The following is an 11,631-nucleotide window of genomic DNA, read 5'->3' as shown; positions in this document are numbered from 1 at the left end:
CTTGATTTGAATGGAGACAGAAATATAAATAGGAAAAGACCTGCAAGGGTAAATAATAAAAATGAACAGTAAAAATAAAATTGTAACCTCACAGAGCAATAGTTTTTTGGCTGCTGGGGTCAGTGACCCCCATTTGAAAGCTGAAAAGAGGCAGTGGAAGAACTAATTCAAAAGCTATACAAAAGAAAAAATAAAGACCATTTGAAAAGTTGCTTAGAATTAGCCATTCTATAACATATTCAAAGTTATCTTTTAGTTAACAACTCCTTTAGTTAATTGGTAAAGATGGCTGCCTTTCAAAACTGCTGCAAAATTATGCCTTCTACGAGGTTCCCAAACAGGCAAATCTTTGCCCAGTTTGGACATGGAAGTGGTGGCCCCAATGGGGCTTTGAGTAGGGCAAAGATAGTACAATTTGCCATTTTTTGTGGGTGTTCATGTGTCCGCTACTTGAATAGTCCTGGGCCAACCAGTAGCTTTTACATGGCTATAGTCAAAGTGGCAAATATGATTGGTTGAAGGATTCTGTCAGCGCTAGAATTAGCCTTCAGCTAAACTGAATGTTCTATGTGGGCTCTTCTTTGACCTAAGGGTCAGATAGCCAAGCCCCTGTTGAACACAAATCTCAGCTGTTTGGGCTCTTTGGTTGTTTTGGCTATCTTCTGTCAGATTGCAGGAAAAAATGGATAACTGTAGCTGTGTGCAAGAAGTATAGTGTCCCTTCCTGAGTGGGGAAAATACATAGCACACACCTTCCTCTGACAGTGGGACGGTAGGAGTTGCAGTTCCCCAACAGCAGGAGGGTTGCAGATTAGACGTACCTAGTATATATATATATATATATATATATATATATTACTAAATCCGACAAATCCCTGATAGAAGTGGTTCCCAAAATGTGGGGGTTTGGAGCAATTTAGCTTTGGCAATAATGCCTATTTTTTCTCCCAGTTACCCCTGAAAGCCCCCCCCCAAAAAAATGTAAATTATGGTGAGATTATTAGACCTATGGCTGAATCTGCAACTTTCTTATTTAATAAGGGGGGGCTCTGGTCATCTGGTGGGGTGGAACCAGAAAAAACCAAACCACTGCCTTATAGACTACAACCTGGGTTATATCATTACAGTAAGAGACTTATTGTGTGTTGATGTCAGATATGTTTTGCACATTTATCCGTATGATCATATGAGCCTTTCTTTTATTGCTTCACAGTACATGATGTAATCTGACCTATTAAACCGTATCTGTCTTATCTATTAACCCTCATACGGAGCCCCATAAACACAGCTCTTTCTGAACCATGACCCCAGGTTGTGTCGATCTAAGCGCCACACTGCCATCTTACCCATTCTTCAGAGGGATCCCTTGATTCTGATGACTGGGGGACTTGAGTTGAGGTCACACAGTCACACTAGCCCATGTCTAGGGCAAGGGACAAATCACCCCTCGTATAAAACAAGGGCCAAGCTATGGGTTTTTAGCCTGCAGCCGTACAGATGTTGCTGAGTTACGACTCTAGCTATTGGGGAGCCCTGGGAGCTGTAGTTTAACTTTGCACCCAATAAGAATCTTACTTTAGCTAGCCATGTACTGTGTGTGCTAATTAATGAGCTATGAACCTCACACGTCTCACACCCCAATGGTCTTGTGTTAAACAGACCCCCCCGCCCCCTCACTCTCACACCCAGCCCCCGGCTTTTCACATTCCAGCGCCAGAGGGGTTAACCTTGGCCCCATTCCCTCAATTGTCCATTGAGCAGCCCATTTTTTTTCTAAAGTAAGTGTCAGTTTGCATGTGTAGGCTCCGCCCCTGTATTCTGGCTGGGATCCTGCTCCAGCAGCAGCTCCACATTAGCAGTTGAGCCAGACACTGGAGACGGCTCTCTATCTGATCCCTCGGGCAAGGAGACCCCGCTGATCCCATCACTACACGACCCCAACGAGTCAAGGGAGACCCCCGATCAGCGCACCGGGGCGGGAAAGAGACTGCTGCCCCCTCTCTTGTCGGCAATCCCAGTGCTTTCTCCGGAGCTCCGCTGTGATTTGCTTTGTGTCCTGATTTGGTAGCAACTTTGAAGGAACTTCAGTGCCCACTTGGACTGCGGAGAGACTGAGGGTCGGGGAGTGCAGGATATAGAGAAAAGAGGGTCGGGGAGTGCAGAATATAGAGAAAGAGGGTCGGGCAGAGAGGGGACGGGGAGTGCGGGGCTAAGGAGCCTAAGGAAGAGGGCTCTAGTTGCAGTTAGGGAGTTCGAGCCGTATGTCGGAAGGGCTCAGAGATCCCTAACTGAAAGGACTGCCCTCCCGATATTCCTGGGGAAAGTTGTTGTTTGTCGGCCCCCCTGTGCCTGGCTGGGGGGAGGCGGTGCAATGGCGAGCAGCTTGTAACATACAAAGACATTCTGTTGCCGAAAGAAAACATCTCATTCCTAAGGAGGCTGCAGGAAGTTTGTTCTGGGAGGGAGGGAGGGGGAGTGTGGCGGTGCAGCGGTGTCAGGGGGGAGGGAAGCAGTGTGATGGGGGGAGAGCCTGCCTGTGCACTGGGCTGGGGGGGCTAAGTGCAGTGTGACGAGGGGGGAGCCTGCATGTGCACTCTAGGGGGGTGGGAGACACAACTTTCAGGGGGTCTAGCCGGAAAGTGCAGCTGAATCCATTCCTTCTGTGCGGGAAGTTGGGAGAGAAGTTTTTTTGGGGGGTGTCTCTCACCTGGATGGAGGATTTGGCGAGCCCTCTGTAAAGGAGAAGTAGTCCGCGACTTTCACAAGGGACTGTCTGAGCGGAGGGTTGTCGGTGGGTACCGCCGGCGGAGGAGTCGCACCATGCCTCAGCTAAACAGCGGCGGGGGGGACGAACTAGGGGCTAACGACGAGCTCATCCGATTTAAAGACGAAGGGGAGCAAGAAGAGAAGAGCCCCGGGGAGGGCTCCGCGGAAGGGGATTTGGCCGACGTGAAATCCTCGCTGGTCAATGAGTCGGAGAATCACAGCAGCGATTCGGACTCGGAGGTGAGTCTTCCCCGGCACTTGGTTTTATGGGAGAACGGGACATATTGGGTTTGTTTTTTTTACTTTCACCACAGTCCCACATGTCCTTTCACTATCCCTATGGGATGGGACCCTGCGGGGGGGGGGGACTGTGCGCACAGGGCTAGTAGCCAGCATGGGGGGCAAGCTATCGCACTTGGTTACAGATACAAGCTATATGGCAACTCACTGCCAGTTTCTATTTATATTTCTATATATAATTAATATTATAGTGTTTTATTCACTTATATGTTCATATTTGGTTCCCATATGCCACGATCTCCCAGCAATGGGCTATGTGCTCAGTAGTAGTAGGGAAAGTGTCCTAAGTTAGAGTTTCCAGGGCCCATAGGTATAAACTATTAGGCCCCTAACCTTTGCCATTGTTTCATAGATATTAAAACGGTATATCAGTCCGTTCCCCACACCCAGTCTCTAGCAGTCAGTCTGCAACTTTTTATAGAGAAGCCAGGCATAATGGTAGGATGAGTTTAATATAGTGAGACTGAGCCTTTAAATGAAAGGGTAGTACAGGGGCCTGGTTGGGTGCAATTTGTTTTCCTGCTCCATGTTACTTTGTATCACTGATGGGAAAGACCGGGTGACCTGCATGTGTCTTTTCTGCCATCATATTCTGTGTTATTCTATACACCAGAACAGTTACCAAAGAACTATAAAAATTGGCCTTATCATTAACTCTTGAAATATCCATATTTTAAGATGGGTTAAAGTGAACTTTGTCTTATCTGATTGCTATGACATAACTATCCTAGCAACCACGCAGCAGTTTGAAGGTCAGAATGGAAGGTTAGTAGAAGGCCCAAAAAGAAAGATAAGCAAGAAAAATAATAAGAATAACACAATTGGGCCCTCACCTTTGATCTGTTTTTGTGTTGCTGGGATTAGTGACCCTGGCAACCAGATAGTAATTTTCAGTTCTGCCGGCTGAAAATGGGCAGAATTGGCATACTAATACTAAAATCTGCCTCCAGTAGCCCAATCTATAATACTGAGGTGAGAAATCCCTTTCAGTCCACTGGATTTCCTCCTTTTTGCTATAAATTGCAGCACTTAGGGTTTGATAAAGAACCTAGCACCTATTGCTGGCATCTCTAATATGCAGGAATGCCCTTATACACAGTTTTACACACTAATGTCCTACTTTTAAACTGACAGCCCCACACTATTATTCACTGCTCTATAGGCCCAAGGCTGGGGCAGATATTGCTTGTGTGAGGCACAATGATTGTGTTGTACAAAGTGATACACTATACTAATTGAGGCCAGCACAGATTGTACAGCAGGCTCCACTCTGCAGCACTCACGGAGGTGGTTCCTTTCCTGCCAGACACTGGCCTCTTTATTGCAGTCTGTGCTCTTGTGTAAAAAGATAATCACTCATATTATATGCCTTGTCCAAAACAGGGCCGCATAACCTGCAGCCTTCCAGATGTTGTAGGACTGCAGCTCCCAGAATTCCATAGCAGCTGCCTGCGCTTGTAATTCGTAACATCCCAAATGGATGGAGGTTGCCCAATTCTGATCTAATCTGTTTTCTGCTGAGTTATTAAGGGGACGGTCTCTGCATTTCTAGCTGTTTGTTGGCAGCTTCATACAAAGGGCAACCACAGGTATCCAGAAAGGGTGCTGCCATACTGGCTGCATTGATAATAAAATTGTTACACCCTGATCAAAGTGCCCGATAGTTGTAAAAATTTGCTGAAGGGCCTGTCTGCATTTATCCAGAATTATACGATTTTAGCAAAAGTTTCACTTTTTTTAATCTCTAACTATAATGGTAGATATGTTCATTAATATGAGTTTCTTTTTTTTTTTTTTTTGCTGTGCCATATGCAGGTCGAAAGGCGCCCTCCTCCAAGGGAAACCTTTGAGAAGCCTCGGGATTATCTATCTGAAGGTAAGTCAACCCCCACCACCATCACCAACATTGGCTCTTGTGTATAATTGCATTGGTACAATTTATAGAAATTGACAAAATCCTAGAAATTGTCCAGTGTGCCATTACCTTAAGACCAACTGGTTTGCCTATGGAGGAACTCTTATCTGGATTTGGCATTAAAGGTAGTGGGGCTTGCTACTGAAATCACATACTGTTGTATTAAAACTTGCTTGGGTGTCACGGAACCCAGAATTGTACTTTCAGACACAGAACTTTGCAAATGCACAGCACATGTCTAGCGTAATGACAGGGACAGGGTGTGATGTCACAGTAATGATGCAACAGTAGCAGCCTCTATTTACATGGTGTAAGAGAGAATAGCAGCCGATACCAGCAGGCAAGTGAGATCCTAGTCTTTTCATATGGCTTCTGACTAAAAATGAATGAGCTAGTTACTTCTGGTCTAGGTTTCCATACATCTAAACTGCTAATGCCAACTCCAGATAGCTAGATCCTGACTGTGGGAATAGTCTGAATGTCTACGCGCAGCGGCTAAAAAGGGTCCATTGTCTGTTTTTATGCAACTTTGATTTCTCGTTGTAGTGTTGGCTTTAATATGTATTAATCTGTTTGCATTTTAAAGGGCCTGGTGTTAGGGAGATAGCTCTGAACATACAGAGATGGGCAAAGATTAAGCTTTAAGGTAAAAGGGTAAGATAGCAACAGTATCCTTTACCTATCTGGGGTGCCCAACCCATATGGCTGCTGAAGCTGCTGGGAGTTGCTGTTTAGCAACAAGCAGAAAGCTGTAGCTTAAAGGCCACTGTTTATTTTCAGGTTTCAGTGTAAGAACATCCTAATGTATTCACATGCTTCTGTCATTAGTACCAGCAGATCCTCTAAATGTGATTTATTTGTCATCCTAAAAGGAACTTGAGCCTGTAGGGGACCCTAGAGATTGACAGGCAGCATTCTAGTTTTAGGTGAGAGTGTATAGTAAGGAGTCCTAAGGTTATTAATGAGAGGGTAGGGTGTGGGTGCTGTAGCAAACATGTTACAGTGTTGGAGTTTATCTGGCAGAATGTAACCATTTGTACTACTCCCTGTTTTATGGAAATACAGTCATTCAATGTAATGGAAATGTACTGGTGGTGGGGAAAGCTGAATCTAATTTTGTTAGCATTGCTAGAGATCTAAACCCAAATATACTACTGACCCAAGTTTGCACCATTCCAAATAAAAATAAAAAACATATTATTATCAGGCCCCTTGCCAGTGTTGGATTTAGGTTGCTGATTACATGGAACCAGTTAACATCTGCTTTTAACATGTTGCAGCATTTCGGAGGCAACAGGATGCAGCATTCTTCAAGGGACCCCCTTATGCCGGGTATCCTTTCCTGATGATTCCAGATCTTGGAGGGCATTACTTGCCCAATGGTGCCCTCTCACCCAGTGCCCGCACGGTAAGCATCTTAATCTCTACCTTATATTACCTATAAGAAGTGCTGCTTTGTTGGTTGGCAGGAAGTAAAACCAATATTAAGGCTTTGAACTGACATTTTTGCTTTATGGATCTTGGGAATAGAATGAATAGCTTGTTGTACCCTTCAGCCTGCTATCCTTGGAGGTTTAAAAATGTTTCAGGATATTGGGGTACTTAATAAAATAAAAGTAGAATTAAGCCCAAGATTTCCATGAACAAGGAGAGATTACTTTCCATGGTCTTGGTGTTGCCAGTCTTTTCCACTGGCAGAGAAAGTGCCAATACCACTTGTGCCATTGAGTAAAATTACATTTGCCTGTTGCTGCACACACAGGGCATATTATGGCCTAAAAATCTGACCAGTGTATGCATTGACTGGTGGATATCATTAAAAGCAGTGGCATAGCCAGTATTGGTATTTTTATTTTGAGTCATTGTTTTTCTGCCCTTGGAAAAAAGGCCACGTCTGACATTAGCCTTAGGCTCATTATTAGTGTACAGTAAGCCCAAAAATCCACCCCAAGATACTCTGTATTTTTTTAACCCCTTATGTCCTGAGGCTTTTAATCTTACCAGTTGATGGGATTTCCCCATTAAAGTTACAATCAATGGAAAGGTTTTAGGGTGAAGACACACAGAGCTACTAGTAGCAGCTACTTGTGGCAGCTACTAAAATAGACAATGCTGATCTTTTACTGATAATTGTCTCTGTGTGTTTTAGCAGAGGCAATTCTCAGTATTCTCCATGGCAGATATTTTCTGGTGTTTAGTTGCTGTAACAAGTAGTTGCTGCTAAGTAGCTCCATGCGTCCTCGCCCTTAGATGTGCCAGATCTGGTACACACAGATGAACAGAATGTCTGTAGAGTTCTGTTTGTATGCAAGGTTGATGTGTTATCTCTATAAGCCACCATGATTATGGAATGCCTTGGCTGGATTTTTGTGGCTACTTCTGGGCCTTGTTTCTCATTCTCCTTGTGCCTCAGGCACCAGATTTATATGGTATGCTCCATGACTGAATGCAGTAAAAATAAATGGACAGGGCTTTAGGAAAACTAATAGTAATTTTAGCTGGACTTTTTCAGATCTGTGTTTGTATTGATGGGGGTGTCCTACCTTAAACTGTTGTTGGCTGGGGCAGAGGGTAATTCCTGTGATCCACTATTTACTGTTTCATCAAATTCCAAGCATATTTATGACTGCATAGGCTCCTGTGTGTGAGTGTGCATGTGACACATGATATAACCTGTATGCATATGTGGGATGTGGTCTGCTTTATAGTGTTGTTTATTTTGCTTTCTGTGGGCCTCAAGCAAATGCTGTGGATGTAGGACTCCCTGCACCCTCATCTAGCCATTAACTAAGTGGCTGTCCCTTTTTAAATCAACCATCTGTAATAACATTCCATCCCTGGAAAGAATCATTCCTAAGCAGCTTTTGTGTTCAGCAAGTTTTGTCTTCTACTAATAGGGATCTTGAGAGTGGTGTTTGTATAGCATTGTGCAGCTGAGACCTTGGTATCCACCTTCACTACTCCTATTTACTATCCGTAATGGTAACAAAGGGCATTGCTGTGTTTTACTCTTCACTGCCCTGTCACATGTGGGAGCTGTTTGTAACAATGCCCTCATAAAGGGGAAGGCTGGCCTTTTATCAGTACAGAAGAATAATGCTCACTTATTGTACTGAAGGAATTTAAATTGCTTACAACATTTTTCTGTTGGTTGAGGAGGTAATTTTCTTTTTCTTAACCCCCCCCCCCCCCACTTTTGCATTCTCCATTTCCTGTTGTGCCATACTCACAAACAAGCCAGGGATGCAAAAGGTAATGGTATCCTCTGCCCTGATGTGGGTGGAAAAAACAATTGCCCAGGCACATTTTTCGCCTCAGAGTCCCATGACCTGTATAATGGTGCTTGGCCCTGTGTCTTTATATTGTCATGGTGGCTCCTTTTATATTTTACTACAGGGGGCACATAATTTAATGTAAGCATGAGAAAAGGAGGCATGAGGTTTTGTTTTCTGGTCTGGGGGTTTTGTTATGTATTGGGGCTGGGTTTTATCAATATACTGACATTCTATTCCTGCATAATTGTGCTATTATTTAGTCTTTTAGCATTTAAATAACCAATGAGTTTGTTGTGGCTTTTGCTGCTGGTCAGTGATTGGGAATAACAGGACCTCTAAGTCTTAACTGTGAGGGGACAAGTTCCAGTACAGTCACAGCTGGAGAGCAAGCAGATTCCACAGCGAAACAAACAGTCCATTCTAAAGCAAAACTTACTTTGGCAATCACTCAAAACATCCACTAAGGCTAAAAGAGATGCTTTGCTGCGCTGTTTGGTCAAACAGTATGGCTGCCTACACCTGTGAAACATGTATTATTCCTCTTTTATGTAGAATATGATGCCTTATTTATAAGAAGGGCATACATTTACTATTTTTCTTAAAATATTGAGTAAAACCTGTTGACAGGTTATTTGCAGAGAATCTTTTGATTTGTGTATTTTTTTATTTGTTGGAGAAACCACTGTTTTCTCACTAGAGGAATCCCAACCCATGCACGTGAATTAAACTCTGCCCTCTAGTGGTTGTACTAGTTGTTGCTGCACTGGCATTGCTATTGTGTTTTTTTTTTTTGTTTTTTTTTCAACTGGATTTCTCTCAGATATAGGAGTTATATATACATGTCTTTTTTATCTGGATTTCTCTCAGATATAGAAATATATATATGCATTGTAACTCATCAGAGTGTGTTTTACTACTTTAACTCCCTTGCCCAGTTATAATATTTCTCATCATCCTAGTTCCCTTAATCCTGAAATGTGCTACATGGGCATTTTTGTGCCCTGCGCTACACAGGACGGAATAATTTTCTCCCTCGCACAGACCAGACTTTGTCTTCCATGTCTCACATTGATGTTTATTTTTGTGCCTGAATAGAGAATTACTGGATTGCAGAAAATGTAACTGAAATTTAGAATGTGGCTGGGAAAAGGGTTTTTTCCCCCCCAAGGTTGAGTTGTCAGTCAAGTAAAACAAAATAGAGCATGGCTGCTGTCAAGAGACAAAACAGGCAAAAGAGCCTATAGTGTGCTGAACTAAGATGGTACAGCCGCTTGTATGTGGGGGTTGTTTCTGTAAGCAGGGAATTATAATTGTTAGGATACTGGGTATGTGGTAAATGTGGGAGAATAAACTTCTCTCAGCTGCTTTCCATATAAGCACCAATTCACAACACTAGTTGGATACCAAATAAAAGTGTTTTATTACCGGTCAGGATAGGATTTTGTAAAATGCTCCAAGGAATAATTGCTCTATTTATTATCTTCACCCCCTCCCTTACTATTTTTTAACCACTGGTGATAAAATAAGGGTAAATCAAGTCTCAGTGAAATCTAAGTAGCGGGGCCAAGGTGGCTTCAAATATCACCACAGAAAAAGATGGTATGGCAATGGCACGTCACAATTGTACATCGGTTATTTTACCTGTGAAATAATTACATGGTCAATGAAAATATTGCACATAAAACACACTCAGGACTTATGCTTCTTGTGGTACTTCTTAAAAAACACACAGAGCCAGCATTTGTAAAGGTCAGATCTCTGTGTGCCATAGCCTAGTAATGTGGGCCCAGCATATAAAGCAGTTGTGTTTAGACAAAAAATGGCAGCAGTCAAAATGTCTGAAACTGGCTGTCACTGCTCACCATAGCAAATAAGGACAAACAGTCTTATTATGGCACATACACGTTGCCAGTGTTGTTTCCGTGTCACAGTATCTCCTGTCACTGTTTCTCACAGAGATATAGAAAAAAACATACAGCCTAAGCTAGATCTAGCGTTTGTAGGCCCTGTGTAGGGTAAGCCTAATTCTGATGTAAAAGCTGACAGTGGGATTCCATGTGTACAAGGCCGAGAGCTATTTGGGATATGCAGGTTTACAGCAGACTAGGTGGGAGAGTCTGATGCTCTGAGCAGTTGCATTCAGTGTGCAATGGGTTAAACTGCTAGCGGGGACTAGGGGAACAATGGAGCTGTTGGTGGGATTATCTTGCCCCTGTGCTTTTGTGCAACTCCCTCTTTCATATTTAAAATGCCCCCTTAGCTGCCCCCAAGTGCTGTTAATGAGCCGGTATTGTGTGCCCAGTTTTGGGAGGTGATTAGGGAGAATTGTCAGGCTGCAAATTGAATTCCTCCACAGGCAGGAATGATGCCCTATCCCTATCTCCCCCCCCCCTTGTGCATTGCAAATTGCCTCACCCTGAGGGCCAGGAGGATGGTTTCTATGGTAGTCAATACAACCTATCCCTACCCAAAACAAGACTCCATTACAGAACATTGCTGGTGGCTAATTACAATCCTATACCTACCTCAATTACCCAAAATATGTCCCTGCCCAGTCTCACTTGGGGGGGTTGTAGGTAATGAATAAACTTCCCACTGCTAACATTCAGCAAATGCTTGTTCACGTTTATGCATTTTTAAACTCTCCCCACCTCTTATTATCATTACTATTGTCATTGCTTCCCTTCAATGGGGCTGTTGCTAATTACAGATCTGTGTTTTGGGCAGACTAGACAAAGACATTGGTCTGGGCCCAGAGGTTAAGGGGGGCACAAAATGAATGTCATCATCTGGAAATGAAGGTGAATGGGCAGCCAATGTCTGCCTGTGGACATCTTTGGGTTTGGTGCTTGATACCTGGTGAATGCTGGGAATTCCTTACAGATAAGGCACCTATATTTCCTTTAGCCCATGCACCAGGCGCCATATTCTGACCAAGCTGAGTAAAACTGAGAAACAATTCATTCTAATGCTGCTGCTTGGGACTTGGCCACTGGGGTGAGGACAACATTATGTGTTTTGATACTAATGTTTACACTGGCTAATTAAAAAAAAAAAATATAAGAGCTTTTTCACATTTTAGATTTGAGAGTTTTCTGTGAAATACCCTATGCCCACGAGCTTTCCATAATATTTAATAGCGAATGGAGTAAACAAACCCCCAACCTCTAAATAAGGTTACATATGTGGCGACAGTAGGACTTTGAGTCCCGCCATGGGTGTGGGTTGCCCTCTCTGGAGGTTTGGGTTGTTTCAGCGCTGCCTATGGTGTAGTGCTTACACTGAGCAAACACAGGGGAGGGTGGCACTTCAGTAAATAGCACAAGAATGCAGATGTGTTTTTAGAAGTGGGAGGTTGCCTGAGAGTCACTAGTT

General features: G+C 43.4%; 1 protein-coding gene across 1 annotated transcript in view; it reads left to right on the top strand.

Moving 5' to 3' along the window:
- Positions 1 to 2,574: 2,574 nt before the first annotated feature.
- tcf7l1 (transcription factor 7 like 1) overlaps positions 2,575 to 11,631 on the top strand; it is a 35,307-nt gene continuing 26,250 nt past the window's right edge. The window contains 3 exon segments of the mRNA NM_001005640.1: positions 2,575 to 3,006; positions 4,882 to 4,942; positions 6,262 to 6,389. Coding sequence (NP_001005640.1) covers positions 2,821 to 3,006; positions 4,882 to 4,942; positions 6,262 to 6,389 — 375 coding nt within the window. The 5' untranslated portion in view covers positions 2,575 to 2,820.

The sequence above is a fragment of the Xenopus tropicalis genome, chromosome 3 (assembly GCF_000004195.4).
Source record: "Xenopus tropicalis strain Nigerian chromosome 3, UCB_Xtro_10.0, whole genome shotgun sequence".
In the NCBI taxonomy this organism is placed as follows: Eukaryota; Metazoa; Chordata; class Amphibia; order Anura; family Pipidae; genus Xenopus; species Xenopus tropicalis.
The sequence above is the reverse complement of the archived record's forward strand: the minus strand, read 5'-3'. Positions and strand labels throughout refer to the sequence as shown.